This window comes from Pezoporus wallicus, unplaced genomic scaffold, assembly GCF_028554395.1.
Source record: "Pezoporus wallicus isolate ANWC-B61680 ecotype Strahan unplaced genomic scaffold, APGP_CSIRO_Pwel_v1 scaffold_2584, whole genome shotgun sequence".
In the NCBI taxonomy this organism is placed as follows: domain Eukaryota; kingdom Metazoa; phylum Chordata; class Aves; order Psittaciformes; family Psittacidae; genus Pezoporus; species Pezoporus wallicus.
This window is the reverse complement of record NW_026642851.1, coordinates 6,700,116-6,726,592: the sequence shown is the minus strand read 5'-3', so window position 1 is coordinate 6,726,592 and position 26,477 is coordinate 6,700,116. Positions and strand designations below refer to the sequence as shown.

The window sequence follows — 26,477 nt, the reverse complement described above, 5'->3', positions numbered from 1 at the left end:
AAATTACTACTTCCTTCTAGAAAACTCTGCCAAGTTCCAAGTGGGTAAAAAAACTGGTCTGCTAAGGATATGTGAGATTATTATTGGGTAACACAACTCCATTCTTCTTAGAAACAAAGCTTAGACTTTGACGAAGTGAAGCATAGCTCATAAAACATTAGACTGACCTGAAGCATTTGCAAGCACCCTGCATTCAGATGACAAGTCCCTCATGGCGTCCTGAATCTTTTGCAGTATCACATCCACAAAGCCCACAAAACTTACCACACACCATGACCATGAGTCCATCAGTTAACACAGGGCATACAAATCAAGCAGACTGACAGAAACCTCAGATGTAAATTAAAAAAAATAATTATTTTTATCATTCAAAATCAGCCAACAAACAAAGAAACAAATTACTGCAAATCCTTCATCAGAGGCTGATAACAAATGTGACTGTGGCTCATAAACAGTTAATAGGTATTATTTGCATATAAAGGAAACTGCATTTAGGAGATACAACACAGGCAGTGTACAGAAAGAATATGCTTTGCTTCTAAATCCTTTGTTACATTTTTAGGTTGTGGCTTAGATTATTCATTTTCAAGTGTGCCACCAGAGATGCTAGCTGTGAGTGGGAATAAAGAATCCAGCCCCAGTGGAAGAAAGATGACATTTCTTGGCTCTTCTTCAAGACAGAGTAACTCACGTAATCTGTCCATAGTGTTTCTGCAGGATTTATGATATTTGAAAAACTGTTCAGGCAGATACATAAAACCATACAGTTGAGCAAAGAGATGCAGAAATACAAAAGAGTCTATTGGGTTGAGATGAGGCTCCTGAGCAGGACTGAAAAAGTAAAGCCATTGCCTTGTTGAGGGAACAAGAAAAAAATAATAAAACAATCTTACTTTGGACTCCTCTAAATGCATCTTCTTCACAAGTTGCCTCCTAACAAGACCTTTGGTTCATGCAGAAGTTCTGGAGTTTGTAGACCTGAACCCAAGGGTAATACTTTGCCTTAAAAGTTAAGAGTTTAGTGCACATGGGAATTAGATACCTCAAAGTGCAAAGCTGATCCTCTACATCTCTCAGTGAAAACCGTGGATGCAAGCCCATATGAGCCCAGGCTTTGACATGGACCTGGCATTCACACATTTTCTGGACACGTGGAGTTCCCCTGCACAGTTTCCACTTACTAGCACTGCTCCCTCCCCTGCACCCGAGCCCAAGAGAATTAGAATTAGTCACTTGGGTTTAAGAAAGAGCATGTTTTGTGGTGAACAGAAAAAATTCAACACAAAAGTTTTAATACAGCATTAATAAATCATGTAGCTCATTTAACGAGTGACTTTAGGAAACACATGCAAACAGGGACAGGCATGAGAGCATCATAAAATGGGTACTAGCAGATTTGCCTCAGAGTGGAGGAAAGGAGAAGAACTGAATATGGAACTGACTGGTTATCTCAAAACCTTCTCACATACTGCCCATCGCAAGTCCACTCTGGCAAAGTGACTGACTTCAACTGCTATAAACAGCCAGGGCTGCACTGCTGAGAGGATATCAGAGCATGCAGTTTAAAACTGAAATACAGATATAAGCAGTGGTTCAAATAAGAACTGCACGCTGCTAATGCATATGGGTATTCTTGAAACTTGAACAATACCTATGGAAGGCAGTCTCAAAATTCTGTGCAAGTTTGCTGACAGAATATTATAACCTTCAAGCAGATTCTCTCTTCATAACCTTTAGCAGTATGTTGCCTAACAATGCAAATCCAAGTCATTTTAAATTGCATGCAGTCTTTCTGAAATAAATAAATATCACACGTAGGCTGAACACAGTGCAAAAACATTTAAGTACCAGTCTAAGTAACTCTTGCTTATGAGCAATTAATCAAGTAAGATTGTTTCTAATCTTCCAGAGTTAAGTTGCTTCCATTAAAAAAAAAGTAAGTAAATAAATAAAAAAAAATTAAAAAAAAATAAAAAAAAGAGCGCAACAGCATCCTGCCAATTCTTTCAGATTATCTCCAGTGAATCACTGCTTCTTAGGCCTTAAACTGACGCTGTGTCTCTTCCACTTGGCTGCATTATCTCATTTGGAGGCTTCCTCTCAACACCACACTGTATTACCACATTTACTGATTATGAAAGGTTTTGACTCATTTTCGGCATTCATATTTCATTACAGTAACAGCATAGTTGGTCAAATCTATTAATGTGCTTTCATTTTTTTTTGTCATGTCTGTAACAAAATACTGTTAACTTTTCTCAGGCAGAAACAGGAACTTGAAGATTTTGCAAATCTTACCCTTTGATATCTTCAAACTACTGATGGAGTTTGAGTAAATAGCATTTCTACCAAGCATAGGAAATTTTATTTTAACGTATTATTTTAGTATGTTATTTAACAATACAAGCATCTTAGGAAAGCATCTTATTTCCATTTCAGTATAAATGGCAAATGATGGATAAATTGTAGCTAATGTTGAAAAGAGATGTGTAACATCAACCATCTACTGATTATTACTAACTATGGCAATTTCCTCAGCAATTATTTCAAGAACAAGGCTGAAATGCTCTTTAATCTTTTCATATTATAAGCAAACATATCCTTGACACATTACTGTTTTCAAAAGAATTCTTAAGAAGTAAGGTCAAACAAGGTGGACAAAGAACAAGAGCTATGCATGAAATAACATGTTTTTAGAGAAATAGTAAGGGGAGGTTACTGAATATATACTACAATTATCATAGTTTGTAGGAAAAATAAACCCAAACAGCCATGCTTCACTGTTTCTAGAGGAACAACAGCACCTGCCTTCAGCTTAGTCCCTCCAAAACCAGGATCTGATACGCAGACCTTAAGACCCAACAGATCAAGCATGGCTTAAAGCTCTATTTCTAACATAAAAGACATAGCATCTCAAGTTAATTCAGCATAACAGCAAAAGTCTAGTTTTCACCCTGTAACAGCCTTCCCAGACATCAGAAGTATTTTCTGGTTCAAACTGCAAAATAATTGAAAACTCAATTATTTTGGAAATAAGGAAAGATATCAAAGGCATATAGAGATATATTTCTTCATTTTTCATTTCAGTCATCCTCCCCTCTTTTAGCTCCCCACTCGTTTGCAGAAACCAGTTCTCTTTCCTACCCAAGACTTGATCGTCTTATGAGTAAACAATCTGATGACAGTCGTTGCTCATATAGTACACCACAGGTATATGTGGAGCTTAGAATTAACACTATGCATCTCCACAGGATTATTGATATAATATTCTACAATATCAGATTTTAAGGAAGAATAGTGTTCCAGTTTTTTATATACCTAGGACTGCTTCAGGTCCTACTATTTTTCAGGCCAGTCATATTTGGAAACTAAAATATAACATGACTATCACTGAAAAAAATACACACTAACTGTGCTCACATGGATGTCACTCTGCAATTCAATATCCAGAAAAAAGCTTTACTGTGAATCCTTTAGGAGATTTACAATTCGTTTTAGGAGTAGTGGAGCACTAAGCTTTCCAATGAACCTGATATTCTAGCAAAGAAAAGTTTGAGTGAGATCACATGAAAAAAGCAACATTAAAATCTACAGGAACATATAGTCTGTGTTGTAGGTACTGCCTAAATACATAGCCCAAGAGAAGACAGCTTTCTGCTGCAACTGCCCATAAAACTGGCATATTCATGACTAATTGGACTGAAACGGCACATGTATACATTACAACATATCTGCTTAGTGAGGTACAAAACCAAACACTCCTAAACTGGAGCAGGAACGTACTGGTGGGGTATCGTGAAAGACAAAAGATTCAGTAGATCCCTCTGAATAATTGCAAAGTATCTTCCTTTGCTCCCTGAGCCCTGACAGTGACTAGGAGCAGCTCCAGCTCCATGCTGGAGAGAAACTGAAGCAGCTTGCTGCACGTCGGCCAAACAACAGTTATTTTTCCTTGAAACTGCTTGCATTTTGGAGCAGATGACATTTGCTTTCAGAAGACCAAACTGTTCCTTTTGTTACGTATTCATTCCCAATCAAAACCATACAGCATAAGTGCAAACCCTGAAAATCAATACAAGATTTAAAATGACAAAAGTCACTTCAGGTTTACTTTTCCATAAAAGGAACTAAGTCAACAACTATGTTTATGATGCATTTACATATAATTATAAACTTAAATTTTGCAAGAGGCTTAAAACATATTATTTCTATTAAAAAAAAAATAAATCCAATGGTCAACTAACTACTTTAAAAAAAGTAGTAAATTAAAAAAAAACACAACCCTATAATGAATTCACAAATCCAAATTTAACAGACCTGTGAGAAAGTTGTGAAAAAACTGCATTTATCTTCATGAATTATTTTTGAGAGTTTTTGCATTAGCTATAATTAAATATATGCATTGGAACCCTTGTCCCATTGCAAATGCTTGGTATGCCTGTGCTTACTGTAACTAGAAGACATCTATGATAACATGTAATAAACCTTGCATCTCACCACAATGTTCAGAATTATATTTTGAGTAAGACTGCACATGAGAACTCTCTGCACATGAGAGCCACAAACCGCAGTGAATTTCCTGTGAGAAGCAGGGACAAAATAAAACAAAACACTGGATTCCCATTCAACCCTATTCCTAATTTTGATCTTAACTGTTTACAACTGTGCGGTTTCTTCTCTTGGATCTCCCGCTATATCACACCCAGAAAGACCAGCAAATAAAGGCAAAAAAGTTCTCGGTGCAGCTCTAAGGCTTTGAGAGGTTCAGCACGCTCTGATTAGCGCAAAAGTGCAAGATGGAGAACTGCCAGAGAGCAATCGCCAGTCTTGAAGATACCAGGCCAAAGAGAAAGCCTAAACACATGATCAGGCTTAAGCCTTTCTGCTCATTCCCCGTGCCATGCACTATGATGGAAGAGCCTCTGAACTGCAAAAATTATGCTTTACTTCCATCTGTTTGCACAACTGCTTAGAAACTCTCACCTCTCTGACTGCCTGAGCCACTAAGCCCTTACCTCTCTCCTCTGCAGCCCTGTCACCTACAGAAATCCCACGTTGCTCAGGAATGCACAAGTCCTGTCATGCTCTTCAAAGACCCTGCTACAAAGGATGCATCTAATGCTGACAAACTTGAGTGCTAGAAAGCCCCGTTTCTCCTCTCTTTGATAGACCCAGAGGAGAAGCACATAACCAGGAGGCACACGTGAAACAACAGCAATGGGAATGCCAAAGAGTAAGGTCCAACAGCTGCCAGCAGCAGGAATGCCACCCCCCAACGCTCACATCTCCCCTGCCCCCTCACAGGCAGCCAGATACATCCTCTCAGACACCTCACAACACCAGCCCATCACCTTAGCAAGCTCAAAAGCAACACTGGCCATCATCTCGGCAGCCACCAGGTATGAGCCCCATCTTCCAAATTGCCACTGCTGCTTGGAAAATTATGTGCTGACTTCAGCTGCATGCAAAGTAACATTAAACATGTACGCCCATTCACAGCTATAAAAAGGGCTCCTATCCTTCAGTTTTTAATAAAGTATATTAGTAGTATATTTAGTTGTTGCCCCCCCCCCCCAATAGTTTTTCACACCCTGCTACAAGAAGAGTAAAAGGATGTGTAAGAAGAGCTTTATGATGTTTTGCCCGTTTGTTTTGGTTAAAGGGTGTGTGGGTTTTTTTTAAACACATGGCAGCATTCTGATTTCTATTCTTAGAAACCATTTGAGGCAAAAAAGAGCTCATGAAAGAACTGAAGTCCGCAAATGAACTTCCTTTCTGCTGGGTTTTTCTCAGCCATCTCCCCTCCAGTCATGCCTGCCAAAATCCCATGCTTTATAGGGGCATCTGGTCTATTCTCTCCAGGCCAAAAAAGGAGACTTTTCAAACCCTTACTATAGCTGAGGGAATCTATAGCTCAATATGCCTAATGCGATTTTCCCACGTCTACAGAGCCTGAAGTTCAGCTCCACAACTGCCACCAGAAGGGAAAGTAAGTCTCTTTCTCCTCCTTGCACCTTTCCTTCCTCCAGCCATACACCCCCAATCCAGGCCTCTTCTAAAAGCTGTCCTCCTCCCACCCCCATCTAACTGTTTTTTACCATGACTGAGGAACTGAGGTATCAGCCGCAAATGAAACTCTACATCAACAGCTGAACTGACATACTCTTCTGAATCCCTTCACTGCTCTAAGCGCTTCACCCACTCTTCTGCTGTGAACTTAGTATACTTCATACAACAAGAAATACATTAAAAATAGTCACTTTCCCATACTAGAACTGCTCCTAGAGACATTATCTAATTTTGTGTCATAACAAATGCAGACTAATTAACATTGCTTGACACAAACAGCACATCACTCTGAAAGTACATTGCCTGCCCATGATTTAAGTTCACACATTGGCCACAGCAGCAAAATTCGGTGGCTCCCACTAATGCCAGAACACAGCAGCACAGACAACACTCTGCATACCAACCTGTGAGGTGGCTCTATCCAAATGCCGTACACTTCCTTCAAAGACTTGTAATTTACAGTGAAAAACACAGGATACCATAATTCCATCAAACTAAAACCCCATGAAATAACAGTTTTAATATGTTTCAAATAAGCAGATGTTCTAGTACATATCACTTGCATAAGGTTTCAATGCAACCACAATAACAAGCATAAGCCACAAGCATCACTGATGTGGCTTTCAGTGAAATCAGCAGAATCAGACCAGAAAAAAAATGAACCTAACAAAATGTGCCCAGACATTAGCGTCGGAAAGATGAGAAAATTAAGCTGAGCAGAATGCATTTTCATGTATTACAGTCAGTGTTTGCACAATACCCCTGAAAATTTCTGAAATACCTCATTTCGTTATGTGTAAAAACTAAAGGGAAGTCTGAAAAGCTCCTTTTCTCTCTCCAAGCCAAACATGTCTCATAATTAGAGGCACACAAAGAATACAAGAATATAATAACTGGCAAATGATCTTTTTTGGGTAATTACTCATTTAGCTTTTCTGGCTAGCCAGTCTCGTTCACACATAGTCTTCAAGAAGCAGGAATAGTTCTAGCAGAGAAAGCATAAACAGGTTTTCAGCATAAGATGTTAGTACTAGGCATTAAGACAAAAGCTAATATCTGTGCCCATTCTAAACCAGCTCTTAACAGCTCAGCCTGTAAATGCATTGCCTCACTGGCAGGCTGTGGGTATGAGCTGAATACATAAGCTCTTCCTCACATGAAAGGAAAAATATCAAAGCTAAGCTCTATATTGGGGGGGGGGGGGGGAATTTAATTTAAAGAAGAGGAACACATTCTGACTCTGCCCATCTTTCTGGTGAACTCAAGATTAAGAGGCATGTTTATGAGCAAAACTAAGTCAATATTTTCAAATCATTTTTTTAGTGCAAATCTTAGTTTTACCATTCATAAAATTCAATAGGTAATTACACAGTTCGGCAAATGTCCTTAGAGAAAAGTAGAAGAATAATGAATTCCCTATGTAATTATTTATAGCTGTGTTTTTGAGTGAACACAGTGTAACAGGCATCAAGCCAACATTTAAAGGCAAAAAACCCCCCAGATTTGTAAAACCTTAAATATTTCAGTAAGCAAGTCCATAGTGTACAGGCTATTTCACAATCTAATCTGCTTTGCAGTACGTAAAAATCCCAACAACTCAGACTGCCTCTGTGATTAATCATTAGGATTTAAAATAAAACCTCGACAAAGACAGGTCCAGAAGCACAACCACAAAATATGTAATGCTATCAGAACATGCAATTTGCTTGAAATAATATTGCTGGAAAGTGCCACAGTGTTGTCTGCAAAATATTTTGTCTGATCTGTATTTTGAAAAAACCCTCAGGAACAAAATCATTACCATGCATCAGTCAAAATGGCAGCAAGCAGAGATCAGATCCAATTTAGTCTTTCATAGCTAACCCTCAGAACAAGCTGCTTATCACTCCAAAGCTCAAAAAAGATGATGAAAACTATGTAACACAATGTTCTTTAGATCCCTAAAGACAACTGATTAAAGTCAGTTAGGAGCCGACTGGTGTGCAATGATGCTTCTGCTATCCAAATACACTGCTTAATTGCCAATACAACTTCAAAACACAACAGAGGGGGAAAAAATTCTTCTCTCTCCTACTACTGAAAAGTCAAGCAGTAGCTACTGGCAAGTGAAAGGAAGGCCAAGTTGTTATTTTTTTTCAGCTCCAATATCATCAATAATATTCTGGAGACAAAACTAAACAATTTTTTTTTTTTTGCAACAAACAAATGGAACATAATCCAAAACATTCTCCTAAAATCATAGGTTTCACAGGGTCACAAGTGAAAAACAGAAATAAATACCTATATCAGTAGACAAAATTCACAGTACAGACAAGGTTTAACCAGATGGAAAAGAATGTTTTTTAAATTTGTATTTTATACATATATATATATTTATATATATATAAATGCTTTTGCTTTGGTTTAGTGCTTCTACATAGATTGCTTTTCTCTATTCCAGTGCTCTGAAAAACAGATTTAAATGGGAAAGATCATTTCGCACAGGGCTGTGCAGAGAGCATTTCATTCTCATTATACAATAGCAGGAATTTTCAGGCAATTTTAATCAAATGTTACTTCGTTCTCTCTTACTCAGATAAAACTAGATTGCCATTATTTTTACTACTGTAGCATTTGGTATGCATTGCAGGAAACTTGCCAGGTACATATTGGAGCCAGAGGTGCGTAAGTCCTTAAGGAAATAGTAAAATACAGACACAACAAAGCTTTGTCAATGTAAGTAATAGATACTAACTCCCTCCCTCCTGCAGCAACTTTAACATAAATGGCCAGCAGTTCCATGGATTCAAAAGAATGAATCCTATATCCTTGCTCTTGCACAATACCTCCACTGCCCTCCACATGCATAACATTTCTTTAGGACTAGACATACTTCCCTTCTTTATCCAACACCAATATACTTCTCTGTTAGGAAATGTCCACTTTCCACCAATGCTTACAAGAAGAACCCGCACATCTCTCACAGCCCTCCCAGTTTAAGGACAGTCCAGCTTAATATGACGCAAAAGTACCTTCCAAACATTCTTTCTTCTTTACGAGGAACATACACAGACCTTAGCAATAAACGGTCAGGAGAATCCCAGGATTCATTGAGTACAGAAGCGAGCACTTGTAGAGATGTACGTAAAAGTTGCAAGATGAGTTAAGAAGTAAATGCAAAAGGAGATGGGAAGTGCGGGGGGGGGGGGAAGAAAGTTGGAGAAAAAAAAAAAAGGCAGCTATAGGTATCATAAGCATCACCGAAACCAACAGATTTTATGTATCCCATGTCTAAATCAAAGCCACAGCCAAAAAACACACAAACCCCTTTCAAAGCAAAAACTAAATTATGGTTTTAAGATAGCACTAAACTAAAATAACAGAAAATAAAAGGTATGCAAATAATTCTACTGGGTTTGGATGCATTTGTTTACTCTGCTTTTCTGCAACTTTTACCCATCTCAGGAGAAACACCAAATTCTTGGAGTCACTTTTTCTCCTGAAAATAAAGGGTTAGGGAAAAACAATTATGTCATCTGTACTGTGTAAAATATCCTCCAAGAAGACAGAGACAAGCAATATGCAGCAACGAGGTAGCTTCTGGGAAGAGCACAGCTGCTAAATGAGCAGAAAGCAACTGCACCCATTATGTTTAATATGTGGGGAACCAGGCACCCTGGTCCTACTGGTGGCAATTCTTCCTTAGAGAAGGAGAAAATCAAGCTATTCCAGGAGGAGAATCACAGCATGAAAGCCTGTCGAAGATGCAGCCCAACCTCTGAAATTGTGAAGAGACACTTCTCTCATACATCTGCTGCTACATCTACATACAGACCCTGCCCGCGCATTACTGACTAGAAATGTTTTGTGATGATTTTGTTCTTTTTTTAATTTGTTTTGGACCATGTCACGTAACATCCCCTCACTACCTTCAGTGACAATACCATTTCAAAATTGAGTCTGGCTTCAGTAATTTATTAAATCTCTAGGTTTTTTGCAGAAGCCTATTTCCATCATTTATATTGTATTACCTAAGTAACTACTAAACTGGGATTTATTTCAGGCAAATAAATAAATCTCTTCTGTAAAAATCTACATTGAGGTAGTCGTACTCTATGCTCCCTTTACAGCCCTGGGAAAGATACAGGAAAGATACAGGCACTTTCATACTACAGATCAACAACCCTTGTTTATACGTCTGTTTTGAAGATATGATAAATCACACCCCACTGTCTATGGAGACAACCAGATCTCTGCTGACTACAGAGGTCCACCTCAACATCTATGTGTAGTTTGATGATCCACCTCCTTGTGCTACGCTCTCTCTTTGCCCTGCTCCCCCTCATGACAGCAAGAAGAGACTTGAGATCAGCTTCAGACTTCATTTAAGTAAACAAGAAAGGCAATGAACCATGTGCAGCCAGTGTAAAAAAAACTCATACTCCGCTAAAAAAAGTTCCAGGCTGAATTCAGCATCCACAAGGAGCTAAGGAAAACAGCAGCACAGATTTCCCTACAAAGATTTCTTGAAACTGGAAGATGCTGTTGCTGCTCCCAAACACTACTTAAACTGCTTTTTATTCAGAGTATTTTTAAACAGGATAAAACATTATAAATAAGTAATTTACTGATCCAGGGTTTCCACCTTCATATTGTTTACTTCCACTGAAAGACTCCCATGATCAATTAGTACTTCACACCTATGTCCAATAGACACTGAAATGTAAAAGGGGCTGGCTTTATCAAATCCATAGCCTATCACAAAACCTACTAACATGATCACAGTAGGACAAAGTAGAAGAGTTTTTCAAACAGATGATGTGTACTGATACAACCAGTGCAACAGCAGTGGTGCCATTCAATGTTTTGAAATGGAGGGACATGAAAGACAAGATGATAGAGAAGGAGATCTGGTGCCTGCTTATAACAAACCCGAAAACTGCAATGAAACCTCACAAATTCTAGAAGCCCTTCAAAAAAGACGGCAAAGCCTGCACTTGCAAACCACAGCTTAAACCAGCAGGGCACAAAGAACTGTATTTCAGACTACACAGGTGCAATTACTGTGATGATCTGCATATCCTTCATGTTCTCCAAGGTGTTGTCAACTAAACACACAAAAGCCCCCTTTCAGTGGCACCGTTCTGGAGCCAAAGACCATGCTGGACTCTGGATACCCTTCCTTTCATTTCTTGTCACCTCTGTTGGCCAGACTGAGCAGTCCTCTAAGCACCTACATGGGTTAGGATCTCCACAAGACTCCACTTGGGTCTCTCCCTTCAAGGCAAAGGCAAACGGCACAGGTCATGAGAGCCTACATCATCACTCCATCCTCTACAGGCCTTCCAGCATCAGTGCTATGGGGACAAATGCTGCCAGGGATTTCCCCTCCAACCCATGCCTTAAAATAAGACTGGGATGTGGGAGGAAAGCATGTAAGTTAACACTGCCTCGCACAACACTATTTTAAGGAGGAAAATCCTGAGGGCTGGTAGGGTTTTGCTGCTTTCTCCCAAATGTTGCCACTTTAGGCACTCCCATCATATTCTGCCTCCTCCTCCAGCTTTAATCACCTGACAGCATTACAGTAGCAAAAATAATGAAGACTACTATAAATGGAAATGAATAAGAAATGAGAAAGCATTTTTCTGCCAAGATCAAAACAATAGCAACCAAGTATTTTTCATTGTGCCAGCAAAGACTTCTGCTGTTTCTCAGGCTGCAGTATCACTCTTTGATTTAACAATTTACCAGAAAAAAAAGTAATAAAATAAAATTACTTGAACATTAACATCAGCAAGTCATCCAGTCTCTTAAAAGCTGAAAAACATACCTGGCGTACAAAACTGTTAGAGGTAGTGTCAGAAGATGTACTCCCATCGGATCCTTTGAAACGATTTTTTCTTCTTGCGCCTTTACCGTAAGACTGTAAGAGGGAAAAAAAAAAAAAAAAAACACACACAAAAAAGAAAAATAAATTAGAGGAACAGTGCTAGTCTGTGTTGCACAGAAAGCTTTCAGTAAAAGCATCACCAATGTCTCCTAGGCTAGCACAGATTCAGATGACTGGCTTTGTATCAATTAATAAGCACCTATTCAGTAAGTACCTAACAGACAATGCGCAGAATTGCTCACCAACACAACTAGGTTTGGCCAGCTGAGCCCCAAATGCTTTGCTGGGTTTTTTTCCCCCATATGCAGGTTCAGAGAAGCGTTTACAGACTTGTACAATTGTAGTATTCTTCACCCAAGTCACAATCATTAAAAAGTCTAGTTTGTTTTGCAGCTAGTTTAAATAAACAAGCTAGAAAAGAAGATACTGGAGCAGTCTCCAGTACATTACAGCTATGAGCCAAGTCAGCTGAGGGAACATTAAACAGCAAGAAGTGACCAACAACTTGTTGATTTGGATATAATCTTAAAACTAAGGAAGAATTTCTAATTTATTTTTTAAGAAAATTTTAGGTAAATAAGTACAACAATAAAAAAGGGCTAAACACGTAACTGGAAAAGAATAATATGCAACTAAAATGCAAACCATCGTTTCTACCTTTAGAAAATCAAAAAGATACCAGAAGAAAGCAATGGTTGTCTGAAGCAAAATTAAACTATACTATAGGAACACAGCAAATAGCCCAACCCCCTAAGACAAGCTGTTTGTTCTGCGCAATGAATACTGTCCGTCAATAAATATCATAAAACAAATACCAAAAAATTCAAGAGTTTAAAGCTATGCTATTTGCATCCACCTACTTTTGTAGTGACTGTAATCCATGCCATTACACCAGCTCAGACCCTTCCCAAAGCTCCCCTCCCAGGTATAGCAAAATCTCACAGATTTATTCTTTACAACTACGTTAAGAGACAGCCCTTCCTACCCAGGCACACTGCTTAAATTCATCTAAACTTACATCAAAATCATGTCTTGATTACTTCAAACATTATGTTCCTTGAGGTTGATAGACGCATTTTTTTTTTTGTCACTCATCACATTTCTGTAAAGGTCATTTTACTAATCCATCTCTCTGGATCACGTCTCCTGTCACTGAATACCTTCCACAGCTCCCTTCAATAAACAGGGGTTTTGACTTCACTTTCAAGGTCTGCCTTGGTCTGTTCCCAATCTTAGCTCTCACCCTACATTCAGCACTAAACTTTTGAGTTCCCCAATAACTTGGGGGGGAGGGGACGCGGGGGGACACGACAAACAAACACAAAACCCCCAACAAAACCAGAACCAGCAGCACAAAACCAAACACCAGATTCCACCACCTATGTGCTGATGTTTCAGAGAGTAATTCCCTATCCCCCCTCATACTATCTCACAATCCTTCTCCCAAGAATTTCTTTACAGAAAAAGCATTGTTATCCTTAAAATATTAGACAAAAACCCCTCTTGATAATAAGGTACTATTGTGCCGATATCTCAAAATACCACATTAATAAATCATATTTTTTATTCATTATTGTTAGTTAGCATTCCAAGTCCATGCATATGCATCCTGCTGTTGACCTTGGCCATAAGCCACTGTTGGTCCTGGGTTTTGGCATGATGAGAAAATTATAATAAGGTTATTGGAGAACATGGCTGTGCATGCATTACAATGCAGCATTCCTGACAACCCAGCCTTCATACTTCAAATCCTGGGATAAAACTGTGCCTGGGTACATAAAGGGCATCCTTCCCCAGACCTCAGCAACCTTCAGAGCACCACACTGAGCTTTGGGCCCAAGTCTCATCGGTTCTCATGGTACAGAAAGCAGGCTCCAGCGCAGGTTTGGGGGCACAAATTTTTAAGATCATAACCTCAAAATCAGAGCTGTAGCTCTTTGCAGTAACACATATGATAAATATGATGAAATACTGTGCAATCTAGGAGTAACTGAGGAGGACAACAGATAGCTACTACTAACTCCTGGCCATTTGCCAAATTGACAAATCCAGGTAACTTGATACCACGAGATGCAAGGGAATGATCTCAGCCTGTATCTGGACCATTGAGTGTTGATTCAGGGCAAGTTCAGAGAGCTGGTTGAAATCTAATACCAATGTTTTAGAAAGAATGACTCAAGTAACAATATATCTGTCAGCTTGACACTGATTCTGAGAAAAAATAATTTAGTATCTGTTATGTCATTAAACTAACAAGGACTTAGGAGAAAAGCAATGGTTTTCCCACAAAATACAGATTTGCAGGAAAGATACTTTGCCAAATATATTATTTTTACGAAATTGTAAATAAGCCGTGTAAAAACTTTTTGAAGGGCATATGAATCAACACTACATGTTGGTTTAAGGCAGAACTATATGAAAATATATATATAAAAGTTAGCATGCTACATATGATGGGGATGAAAACAGGACTTTCTGATGAGTCTAAAGCTGTAATCCAGTAGGTAAAAAAGGTAAGCTTAAAACTGAAAGAGGAATGGCTCTATATGGTTGTATTTCTAAAAGGGATCTTTGATAATAGAACTTTTTGATAATAGAAAGGCCTTCATAGATCTGTAAGAAAGAAATGTAGATAAGAACCAATGTTACCAACAAATTACGCAACACATTTTCCAGTTACTGTTAGAATAGTCAGTTCTATCAGAACCATCTTTTTCCACCCAATACTCCACCTAATACCTAAATACATAAAAAGTATCTTTTACATAAGTAGTTTGAAATAAACCAACATCCTTAAATCAAAGTTTACTTCCTAAAAATAGTTGTTACTGAGATAACTGACTAGTTACTCATGACCAATGTTCTGGCCCTCTTTTCACCAATTTTTGTGGAAGAATATGGATATATGCTTACAAAAATAAAGAAATCATAACATTCACACGGCATCTCAAGAATATAAAGCATCTATATAAAGTTCACACTACCTAGGCAATTTCATAAATAATGTACGGTATTGTGTAATCCCCAAAGAGATACAGGAAAAAAAATGTGCACGTATTCTTCACAGGGACTTTTTTTGTATTTGTTTCCAGTTTCTACAACATTTAATTTACAAAATCAGTGTTCCATTTTGTAACACACAAAAAAACTAATACAAAGGCAAAAGAGGGACTGTGTCTAGAGCAATGAGGATAAAAAAAAAAAGAGCAGAACAAAAACACAATACAAGCACAAATAAAAGGCACAACTAAACACTAAAAACATTTATTTCAGGCAACATCACACAGCAAATGAAGCTAAGACTGAAACTCACCTTGATCTTTCAGTTTGGGGAGTTTTTGTTTATGCACAGCAGGTGCATGGGTTTGTTATAGTTTTATATGAGTGGAAACTATTCAGCAGTACAAGCTAAATACTAACTTTAAACACAAAAAAAAACCCCAGCTGACAGAGTGGGAGGCCAAGGCTACACAATGTAGGGAAAGTCAAGTTTTATACCTGCTTCTGTGCACAGACTGATTCTGTGGAATCAGAGGAAAGGGGGACAATTTCAGTACATGGGAAAAGTGGGATTTGATGACCCTTCTCTTTATTTTAAAGGACGCTAATCTGGGATTACATTTATCTTCCAGACCTTTCAAGCTTATTCCCACAGTCAGAAATGCCCAAACCTTTCTTCTAAAAATGAGATAACTCTTACATAAACAAAACAGGTTTTTACATATTTTAAAAATGATTAACTATCCCTGTCATGTGGAGAAGCATGAATACTCATCCTGTTATATTCATTATGTTTTGCTTCTTTGAGTGTATTCTTCCCATAAGATCTTAAAGTGAGATCAAGAACTTTGCACAAAAAGAAAATAATCTACCAGTTACTTTCAATTCTGGGGAGAAAAAAAAAAAAGAAAAAAAAAAGAGATTTTCTTTTTTTTAACAATGAACCCAACATGTTACCACGATTTTCATATTAAAATTAGCTGCCTTATCTGCGTTCTGCGCAGCAGTTGGCTGCAATTAGGTAGCTAAAAATAAAGGACTGAATCACAATCTATGGACATTGACCAGTAAAAGCAACAACACTGGGCAGCTGTTCTTAACCTATGAGGTTAAGCTAACAGAACAACCATAGGGGAACAAATGTCTCTGCACCCAGTATACCGTGGTAGCAAACTCAGTATCATCATTTTTGCCAGTTAATTTTAATAGAACCAACTCCAGTCCTGCAAACAACCTTGTTTATATAAAAGTTTGCTGAGAGGAGCATTCTCATTGGATTTCAGCAGAACAACTTAGACAAATAAAGTTATGTACACATGTGTTTACGAGACCAAAACTGTAGCTTGGTTTATTAGTCAGATGTGCAAAGTTCTTTTCAAATTGGCTGAGTTGCCAAAGACAAGAAGCACACACCCGCATTTATGTTCTACAGTTTCTTCAAAACCTGTCAAACAATGTGAAACTTTAAAAAAAAAAAAAAACAAAAAAAAAACAACTTACCCAAGTAATCTTGTAAAAAAACCCAAACATTTCATCAACAAAGTCTGCTTTCCAACTCTGACGTGAAAGTACATTGTGTAACCTTTATTCAACCCACATAATCAAATGAAATATGGGAATCATATGAAGCATTAGAGGCATGCATAGCAGTTTCCTGATAATTAGCAGTTTCATATACAATTACTCATTACTGCAAATGGATGAGATCAATGTCGCCTAATGAAACCCTTTAATTTTAATGAGGCTCTGCCTCAACACATGAAAAGCATACATCCGTAACATTTAATCTTCTAACACACACAACAAGCAGAAGGCATGGTTTATCCCTGTAGGCAAAATACTGTCATCTGGAAGAGGAAATATAAAACATTTAAAATGACCAACTATATACAACCAGAGAACTTATTGTCAGCAACAGTCTTAAAATGCCCTTCACCAGTAAGTACTCCAATGGTGTTTTATATCAAAGCAGAGGTGATGACTACACATAGGGTGAGCCTTAACCTTTACTGATTATAATAGATAAAAATAGCACCAGTCTTTGAGACTGATGGTAGGTGTCAAAGATAAACCCTTAAAAACTAGCCTGCTGATGTCATTCAAAGAAGGAAGGAAAGGGGCAGAAGATTTAGACAGCAGAGTCCGATGTCAAGTCAGGTCTTGAAACATAAATGCAAGAAAGGAACTGGGGAGCACAAAACCAGAAAATAAAAATTCAGAACTTACATGATCTCAGATGAGCAAATGACCAATTACAAGGATCAGAAGAATACCTAAAGGTAAAGACAGACCCCCTGAAGGATTAGGGAATAACTGGAAAAGTCAGAAATGAAAGAGTACACTAAGCATTCTTCCTTCCCATACAAAAGCTTTGAAAGGTATTTAAAAATTCTCATGCCCCGGACAGCATACTGGGACAGTGCAGAACATGCGCATCCACCTCTTAGATGAATAAATCACTGCCACTTTAATGAATGCCTTACAACGAGGCAACAGAATGTTCCTTTAGGTCAGACCTCCTGAGGTTTCTCTGATCAACGGCCAGGCTTGCCACCTCTCAGAAACAATACCCTCCAGCGTGGTGGTGTAGCCTCCAGCTTCGGCTGCGTAACTGTAAACCCCCACATCCACACTCCAACATCACAAATGGGGCATCTTTGGGTATAAAAGGTCAGCTACAGAAGGAGACATGCATATTCCTGATCTTTACACCACAAATCACACTAATCTCATAAAGCAGGGGAGGTCAACCTTCTGACAGTACAGAAAAGGGATGGGAGATCCACATAGAGGAGCTCCTCAACACTCCCAGAGATCCACTCCACGATGGAAATGGGAGAAAAAGGGCAATGTTGGACATAGCAATATATCCTGGCTTGCCTTCACCTTGGGGCTGGGTTTCAGAACACCCTACATGGTCCACATCAATGCAGTTCTGTGACAGGCACTCACCCTTGTGACATACCTGAAGTTGCCTGAGGAGCACAGACTAGTGTGCCCATAGCAAAGAATCTCAAGGTTACATTTCAAAACCTGAATTTCTTGAAACAAATAGGTGCTACTAGGACAGCATTCAGAAAACACAAGGCTTCCCTTCAGGAATCCTATCAAATTGAGGATCTCCATATACAGTCATCAAGTTCACACAAGCTACAGTGATGAGTCTGCAAAGACCATTCCCCAGTCCTTGTATAAAATCCTCCGCCTACACCAAAACAAAATCCACGCAAACAAACAAAAACAAAAACCCTCCACAAATAATTTATTTACACAAACTTTCATACAGAGTCCAAAAATAAGTATTTGACAGATGCTCCTTTTTTCCCCATATAAAAAAAAATACATTTGCGCTGAGAAATCTGTAACAGGGTTAAATCTTCGATGCTCTTTTCTGCCAGCCTGTGATAAAGGCTTGCCAATACTGCAGCTAGAAATAGCCTAATTCTCACCAGTTCCTACACTTCTAAGCCACATCCCAGTGCTCTCAGCCTGGCCTCAGACCAGGTCACCTGGCAGTTTCCACCCGCTAGACAAGGAGTATGGGACTTGGCCTGCTCTCCTCCTGCCCGGTGGCTTGGAAACCCACCTCAGTGAAAATCTGCTGCACATCTCTCCGTAACGCCGGTGATGAAGATGTCTGCTCCCAACTCAGCAAAACAGGAGCACACAACAGCAGAAGGTGTGGAAGCTCATGCCCAAACCCTGCTGTGCCTCCTGCAGCCTTTTAAGATTGGCAGCTATGGTTGCAGGCCACGTGCCTGCTCCTCCCCACCTGCTCTCCATGTATTTCTGTATTGCTCTTACACAATCAAACAGGAAAAGAGATCTGACTCTATGACAGAAAGGTATTTTCAGGGAGCAACAGCCACCTATGGGAAAGCTTCCCTCTGCTAAGTGTCTGCTGCCCTGCTGACAGAGAATAAGGCAAGCCCTTGGAGGGCAGGGAGGGTAATTTTGGTTGCTTTGTGTTATTCCGAAACTCTTCAGTCCTGGCACAGGAAATGACTGAGTGAAAGAAGAAAAAAGTTTCCAGAGAAGTCAGTCTTGAAAGAGTACAGGAACTTCTGATCCATAACAGTTTGAAATCATAAACCTAGAAACAAAGCAAGACAAAACCAGAGATCACCTCTAAAAGACGGTTACCAGATATGTAAGTTAGGACTCAAACTGCCAAGTTGTCTCAGATAGAGTCTACACTCTAGGAAAACGTACAAAACAATTATTACATCCCATATATGCTGCTGATGTGTAATACCCAAGTGGTAAATAAAAGTCTCTGGAAGAGACGCAAGACTACTTACTACTGACAGAGTTCAGGACAATGCAAAGTAAACCCCAAGAGCCAAAGAGAATCATCAGAAAGGTAACAGCTGAAACTTGAGGGGCTTTCTTCAATGAGGGGCTATTAACACTTATTTTTGTCAGTAAGAGGAGCAACACTGAAAGGAGGTTACCACCATCAGGAGAGAAAAGATTACCTCTTGCTGAGGAACACGAGAAAGTCCAATGAATGGCACTGGATTTCATCACTTCTTGGTTTGTTTATACTCCACTGAGCTGCAACCACACTGGATCTGGCTTCTAGGATGCTGCCAGAAGAGAGTAAAACCTCCCATGCCTCTATAATGAATGGCTATTGCTATTATTTAAGTAAGCAAAGGGATATAAATTTTGTTTGTTTACAGGTTGCAAAGTATTCTTGCAAGTCAGTGCTGGGAAATACACTGTTGCAAAATGTTATTTGAAGAATAGGTAAACACGGTATGAATGTGATAAATCAACTCAGCTGAAAGAGAGAAGCAGAGGGCAGCGTGATTCATCTCCTGAGAATAAATCTCTCGCTATTCCTTCCATTCTTTATTACCCCACGTCAGGCAGTGAAGGGATGGTGCTATGCAATTGAAAAGATAGCTGGAAATCCAGGAAAGACAACGGTCAGTGCTAGGGCCAAATAACTAAGCCGATATTCTGGAGGCACCACTTGCACATTACTATAAAAGTCACGTTAACATGGATCACAGCCAATACAAAAGGAGAACTGAACAAGCCCATCCCTAACCCCACGCCTGCAGTTCACCTTCAGCTGTGCAACCCAACCAGCTGGAGTCAAGCGCTCCTGGAATGATGAAGACTTTAGACTCGGAAAGGGGAAGCACTTAACAGAGGAAAACTAAATGCAAGTGAAAGACCTAAAGAAAACCATCAAAGGGAGAATTGTTTTCATTTAAAATGTGTCAGGTTGTTAGGACCTGCATTGACAGATGATGCATAAGAAGGCAAGAAAAAGAACAGGAGGAAAATAGTAATGGGGAATAGGGAAGTATTCATCCAGGATAAGTAAGATTCTTCCTCCCTCCACAAGGTACTCTGCAGTTGCCTGATACAAGGTTTCATTATATTTTCGTTGAAACACCTTCTATAATTTACTGATCTGATGTGCTGTGACTGTTCCTATGACACAACACAGGAAGCTTTGCAATGAGAAAATAGCAATAGGAATTGAATCTAATGATTTCTGGGGACTGAGGGACTTTGAAGTAGGATCAGAAAAAAAAATTACACAGGAGGAAGGAAAAAGAGAAGCCAAGAGTCACCATGAAAGGCATTAATATGCTGTTATATTATAAACAAATCAGCACAGCATCTGGGTTAATTAAAATTATTAAATTGAACCTTCTACTGGTTCAACTTCCTAGAATTAAAGGGTTCTTGAAACAAAGAATTAAAAAGAGGACTGGAGTTGGTCTTTTAAAAAACAGACACTGACCATCAAACACTGATACATTTGAACAGTTTGCTTGTTTTATGATTTCAAACTGAGGATACTGATTTTATTACAAAAAGCCACACCCAGAACTACCACTTTGCACTGACATATACCTGACCACTGTGAATAACTCCACAGTGTAAATGTTAGCATGTGCTTTGATCTGGATAAAACTGGGCACCTGAAACAATATCACAACCTCATCTGGCCTCGGAACACGGTGAGTACCTAAAACTATGTTTTTACAGTAATATGGACCTAAAAGCCACAGAATTTTAGATGATACAGAGCAACACACCAATACTTTGTTCTCATTGCAAAGAACTTCCCAGGAAGAGTACAGTAGAACTGTCACAATGAATGCCTATTTTATTTTGTTTGCAGATCTTGTTAGCAAAATGCATCATGAAAGTAAGAAATAGATTTTACACAGAGGCCATCTAGGAATATTTCACATATTTAACTACCTTTCAAGAAACATTACTTCCAGAGTGCTAACTATATTCACCCCTCTGCCAAGTGGTGACAAATTTGGCCAAAATGGATGGCCAGGCACAATTCAAGATAATGGATTATGATGTACAGCCAGGTTAAAAGAAATCCTCAGCTTTGCAAAAAATTCTTTTTGCAAAAGAATTTTGCAGAGAAATTCTGCAAATTTCTCTGCAAAAGAGATATGCAGATATTCTGAGGCATATCAGAATAAGAGAAATATAAGAGAAATTCTGAGGCTTTTACAACTCTACAAACGCTCTTCAATTACATTTTGCTAAATCATAATTCCCAGAAGTAGCACTTCAGAGAGCATACTTCTAGGAGTGACATCACTATGTAAGCTTGCATGTCTTTTTCCCTGATGTATTACTTGGCATGAAATGTTTCTAGGATTGATAAGTACTTTAGTGAAAAAGATAGTGGTGGGCATAACTGAAGTACCTGTAGGCAATCTACTTGATGATTAAGCCTCTCCTTCTCACTGTACGTTGCAAAGCAGCGAGCCCTTACAATATTGATTTTTTTCAAAATCATGTTAATGGAGCAAAAATTCAAATCAGAGTAATTGTCTCTCAGTGCAGTGCACGCTAAGGAATTAACTAACATTACGATTCAGACAAAGGGCTCTTTTGCTTCCATAACCTTATCTCCCCTACACCAAAGGTTTACGTATGACTAGAATACGTATGTGAGATATGATCCTTGCTTTGGCTAATGGCTTTGGTTCCAAAACCTGAAAAATATTCCCCGAACTAAAAAGCCACATTACCACTATCTTAAAAAGTGGATCTTTTTTGGCTGCAAGTGTCCAGAAACCAATTCTATTAAACAGAATACAAGTACCTTACCTGAAACATAAATAGCAAGCTATCCTTTCTCTCTAAGCAGAGGTTCTTTATGCCTAGTTAAAAGAAGGGTGAAAATCAATTTCATGATCAGTATTTGACATTTGTCCACAGCAGAGAGGCATCATATGACTAGACAGTTGCGATTCTGTGCTTAGTGCTGAAAAGACACAAAAAGGGGTGTGATTTGCAGGTCAGAAATTAGTTCCCTTGCCACTGCTTCTGGAGAAGCTGTCAAAGCATATGGCCCTACTGAAATGTCTGTTCTGCACTTGGAGGCTGCAGTCAAATTCACATCCAAAAAGACATTTTTTTAGCTTAACCTAGTCTCTGGTTCAGTGCCTGGATTTTGCTCTGCTGTCACTGGTCCCCAGCAAATACAGATCGATTAGTGAGCCTTTTGACAGACTGACAGCATTTTCCTCCGGCAAATGAGCACTTCTGTGATGAAACCAGACCACCTTCCCAAAGAAAACCAAGCATGAGAGACAGTTTTGGGAACAGCAACAAAAACTGCCACCCCAAAAGGAAAACAAAAACTCTGTCCTAACACGAACAAGCATGTTTGTAATTTAAAACGCACGCAATCAGATTTTACCACCCTTTTACAGGGTTTAAAAATAGCACTGTAAGTCTTTGTAGCCAACTATTGCAAACTCGAAGATATTATGCAACATTCATATATTACACACGAACCACCTTTCAAAATATAAAGTCTTTACCAAGTGCACAAACATCCATACCCTGCCTGCCTCTCTCTCTCCATCCATCCACCTGAGCGCAGCGCACACGGCCTCAGTTGTTAAAATTTCAGGGATGACTGTACAACCACCTTCTGCACGAGAATCGAGCAGCTTAAATCTGCAGCGTGCTCAACACCTTCAGCCTCCCTAAAACAACCGGCGTGAACCACCTTCCCCCATCAGCACAGGCTGTCACCAGCCTGGGTAACAGACGAGGAAGGTTTCGGCAGTGCGTGGTTAGCATCAGGTTCAGATACAACAGGTTACGGGAGCAGGGAAGACGAGCCGTAACCTGTGAGTAATACGGAATAGCACCTTAATAGCAACGTATTCTGGTACAGTCATCCTCCAGATAACTATAAGGGGATTCTTGACTTGCGAAGCTTCCATGGCATACAGCATCCCACTGTACGGGCTAACTAATCAGCATTTAGGGGTGCGGACGGGGAACAGGGGGTCGGGCGCCTCAGGAGAGCCGTCAAACTTTTCTGACGGCGGGGAGTTGAAGGGCCGTGAGCTCCGGCAGCCCCGCCGTTCCCCTCCTGCCAGCTGCCTCGGTACGAAGCCCTCCGCGCCCGGCCCGGCCATGCCGCCCCCCGCCAGGTCCCCGCCGCAGCCGGCCGAGCCCTCCGCTCCCGCGGTACCTGCGCTGCCGCGGGCAAGGGATTGTCCAGCAGCTCCATCTGCACCTCCTGCGCCGGGCTGGGAGGCGATTTGGACATGTCGCTCTGGACCATTGGCGAGCAGAGGGGGCGGCTGGGCGCCGAGCCCCTCGGCGGGGCAGAGGCGTGCCAAGCAAAGCAGAGCCGAGCCGAGCAAGCCGGGGCGGCTGGGCGCCCCTCAGCGCCCGGCCATGCCGGGAGAGGCGGCTGTGGGCAGGCGGTGGCGGGCGGCGGCGCGGCCCTGGCTCCTGCCGTTGAGGAGCGCGCGGCGCGGCGCCGGGGGACGGGGCACGGCCGCCGCCGGGCGCGGGGGGAGGGCAGGGGGCGGTGCGAAGGGGGAGAGGGAAAGTGACAACGAGCATCGCCCTCCCGGCAGCTACCGGGCGGCGGGCGCGGGGCGGTGCCTCGCTGAGTCCACAGCGGGCGCCGCGGGGCGGGGAGGGATGCGCCGGGAGTGCGAGAAAGTTGGGGATGGGGGCCGGGCCCTGCTGGGCCCTGCCGCTGGGCAGGGACGCGGGAGCGTGGGTCAGCCGCGGCGCCGCCGTGGCCGAGGGACGCGGGGGCTCGCTGCCATCCACTGTCTGTAAGTTATCTGCAAACGGCGCCTCCCGGCTCTCGGAGCACTCCGCGGCTTATTTGAGTGCCGACCCTCGGGCGTAGCTGGAGCAGGAGCGGTGGGAGAGGAGCGGTGCGCCCCCTGCGCTGGCCTTGCCCCTGCCTTGCGCCTCTCCTGCCCCCCCCCCCCCCCCCCCCTCCGCCCCTGGCCAGGTAGGGGGGGAGAGTCAGGGCGCGCCCTTCCCTGAGCCCAGCGGTGCTGCCCGATCGCGACCCCACATCACCCCATGGCTCAGCCCGCATCGATGCGCCAATCTTGCGGTGCCCTTGGGTTTAGTGACCAAACCCGCTCTTCGCAAAGAGAAAGTTCCCTGGGTCTGTCGTGTTGACACGTTTTCTTCCTGCACTTCTTGGAGATGCCCGTGTATGCATCAACAAGGGATCAGCAGTTCGTAACTAGAAGGCAAGAGGAAGCCCACTGTCTAATTCTATACAACCTAGAGCAGCACAGTTTCAGTCGTGTTACCAGGTGCCCCACAGGAGGCTTCGAAAGGCCTGTTCAAAGCTTGACCTGGGGAAATCACCCTCCACCCCTGAGATGCTTTCTCGTCCGTTTCTTGGAAACAAAAAACTAACTGTATGACTGCCCTGACAGAGACCCGTGTAAATCTTCTGACCACATAAGCACACAATGGACTCGTAGTCAAAGGTTTTAGAGGAACATTCCTTGTCAACTTTGAATAGCACCTAGCCACTCCCCGCACTGTGATAAAGAGAAACTTATGTTTTCAGAACCACTTAGTGATTCTGAAATCTGTTACAAGCTGATGGTAAACAGTGAAAAATCATTACAGAAACTCAGAACGGCCTAATGTCGTATACTTGAAATCACAACCATGACCAGCAGCAATAGGATAGTCAGAGGAAAAGAAGCCAGCAAACCAAAACCAGCACAAAAGCCAGTTCAATTTTAAGAAGTACCTTCAAGCTTTCTCCCAACTGTGACTGATTCACCACATTTTTCATTACAGCTAATAAATTTCCTCTCTGGATTAGCTTACCCCTCAGATTTTCTCATATGGATAGTGAAAATATCATGCAGGAACTACCCATCTATTATGAAGGAACTCGCTTTCTCTGCTAGTGGAAGTACTCCAAGATTTGAAGAAGCTTAGAACTTTTACTTGTCCAAAAAGTTTCACATTTCATTTTGAAAAGTTGTAGTATTCTTCAAGAATAATTTTCAGAATTTTGTCAAATTTGTTGTCAGAACCTTAAGTTTTAGTGAGAAGAATGTCTTTTACATGCTCAAATTTCATTTAAATTGTTCAATAGACATGCTGAAAATCTTGAAACTATAAAGATTCTAGAACCTGGGCTGCTTCCAGATACTCTCTTAGTGGCTATAACCAAAAAGATATTTTCTCTTTGCACATCTGGTGGGAAGAATGGATACTTCACCTTCTAATATAGGCCCTGAAGTAGTTATTTCTTTGTCATTTGCAAATTAAACTGTATTAATGGAATTAGTTTTTGTAACCATCATAATAATTAAGGAAGGATGAGATTTACTAAAGAACCTAAACGCAGCACTTCTTGTTAATGATTGCTAAGTGGGGTATTATGGAAAGATGTTGGCTTTGACTTCTTTATAGCTTTGGAACCACTTTATCCTTCTGTTTCAAACCATTCTGTATGAAAGGCACTCGGTCTGCTGTGATTCAGTGCATTTAATCTTCAGTACATTTAATTTTCAGGCATCTCTCAGAGATTGCCTATTCTCTCTCACACAAAGAAGGGAATAGGAGTTATTTAATCCTGTGACAGTGGTCCTTCACATTGCCCTCTGGATTTTTCACTTTGAAAAGAGTACATAAATAACATAGGTTGGTTTGTTTTGTTTCTCAAGTACACAATTCTTCTTTAAAAGTAGTAGAGATCATTTTGGAAGCATTACAGTTTCTAAAACCATAAATTCTGTATCTGTGTTGAAAGGGTATTTCTACTCCCTCATAAGTTAGAGCTTGAATGTATCAAATGAAGTTTGTTTTTTATTTGAATAGTCTTATGTCTTTTATGATGACTGTCTTCTTTCCTTTGTAAAAAAAAGATAACGGTAATGGTTTTGCTTGTTTATATACACACATAAAAGGGCTGTAGGAAGCAGAGACTCTGGAAATTTTTTAAGGCACAAAATAAACAAAAGGGAATTCACTGACTTTAAAAAAATAGTTAAATATAAACAGTTGTGTTGTGCAGTTTTCTCTAAAAGAAACCCAAAACAACAAATCCACACCATCCCTAATCACCTCCAATGTTCTAGAAATTTTTTTGTTTGTCTTCCTGAAAGTACTCCACCTAACTGTTCTTCAGTAGCAATTATCGTTCATTACTTTGATGTAATGAGTGGCTAGAAGATTAGCCGAGAAAAATAATTGTAAGAAAGTATCTTACTCTGTTTCCCTCCTC

The 26,477-nt window shown here is 40.4% G+C and overlaps 1 protein-coding gene across 6 annotated transcripts in view; it reads right to left on the bottom strand.

The window, feature by feature from the left end:
• The window catches only part of CACNB2 (calcium voltage-gated channel auxiliary subunit beta 2), a 261,734-nt gene extending 238,124 nt beyond the window's left edge, over nt 1-23,610 (bottom strand). For 4 of the 6 annotated variants that reach the window (XM_057432548.1, XM_057432550.1, XM_057432557.1 and 1 more), the window contains exons 1-2: nt 23,436-23,610; nt 11,882-11,974 (exon numbers count right to left, since the gene is read on the bottom strand). In XM_057432548.1, coding sequence (XP_057288531.1) covers nt 11,882-11,974; nt 23,436-23,528 — 186 coding nt within the window. In that variant the 5' untranslated portion in view covers nt 23,529-23,610. The remainder of the gene's footprint in view (nt 1-11,881; nt 11,975-23,435) is intronic. The other 2 variants (XM_057432549.1, XM_057432551.1) reach the window with 1 other exon arrangement.
• Nucleotides 23,611-26,477: the final 2,867 nt, after the last annotated feature.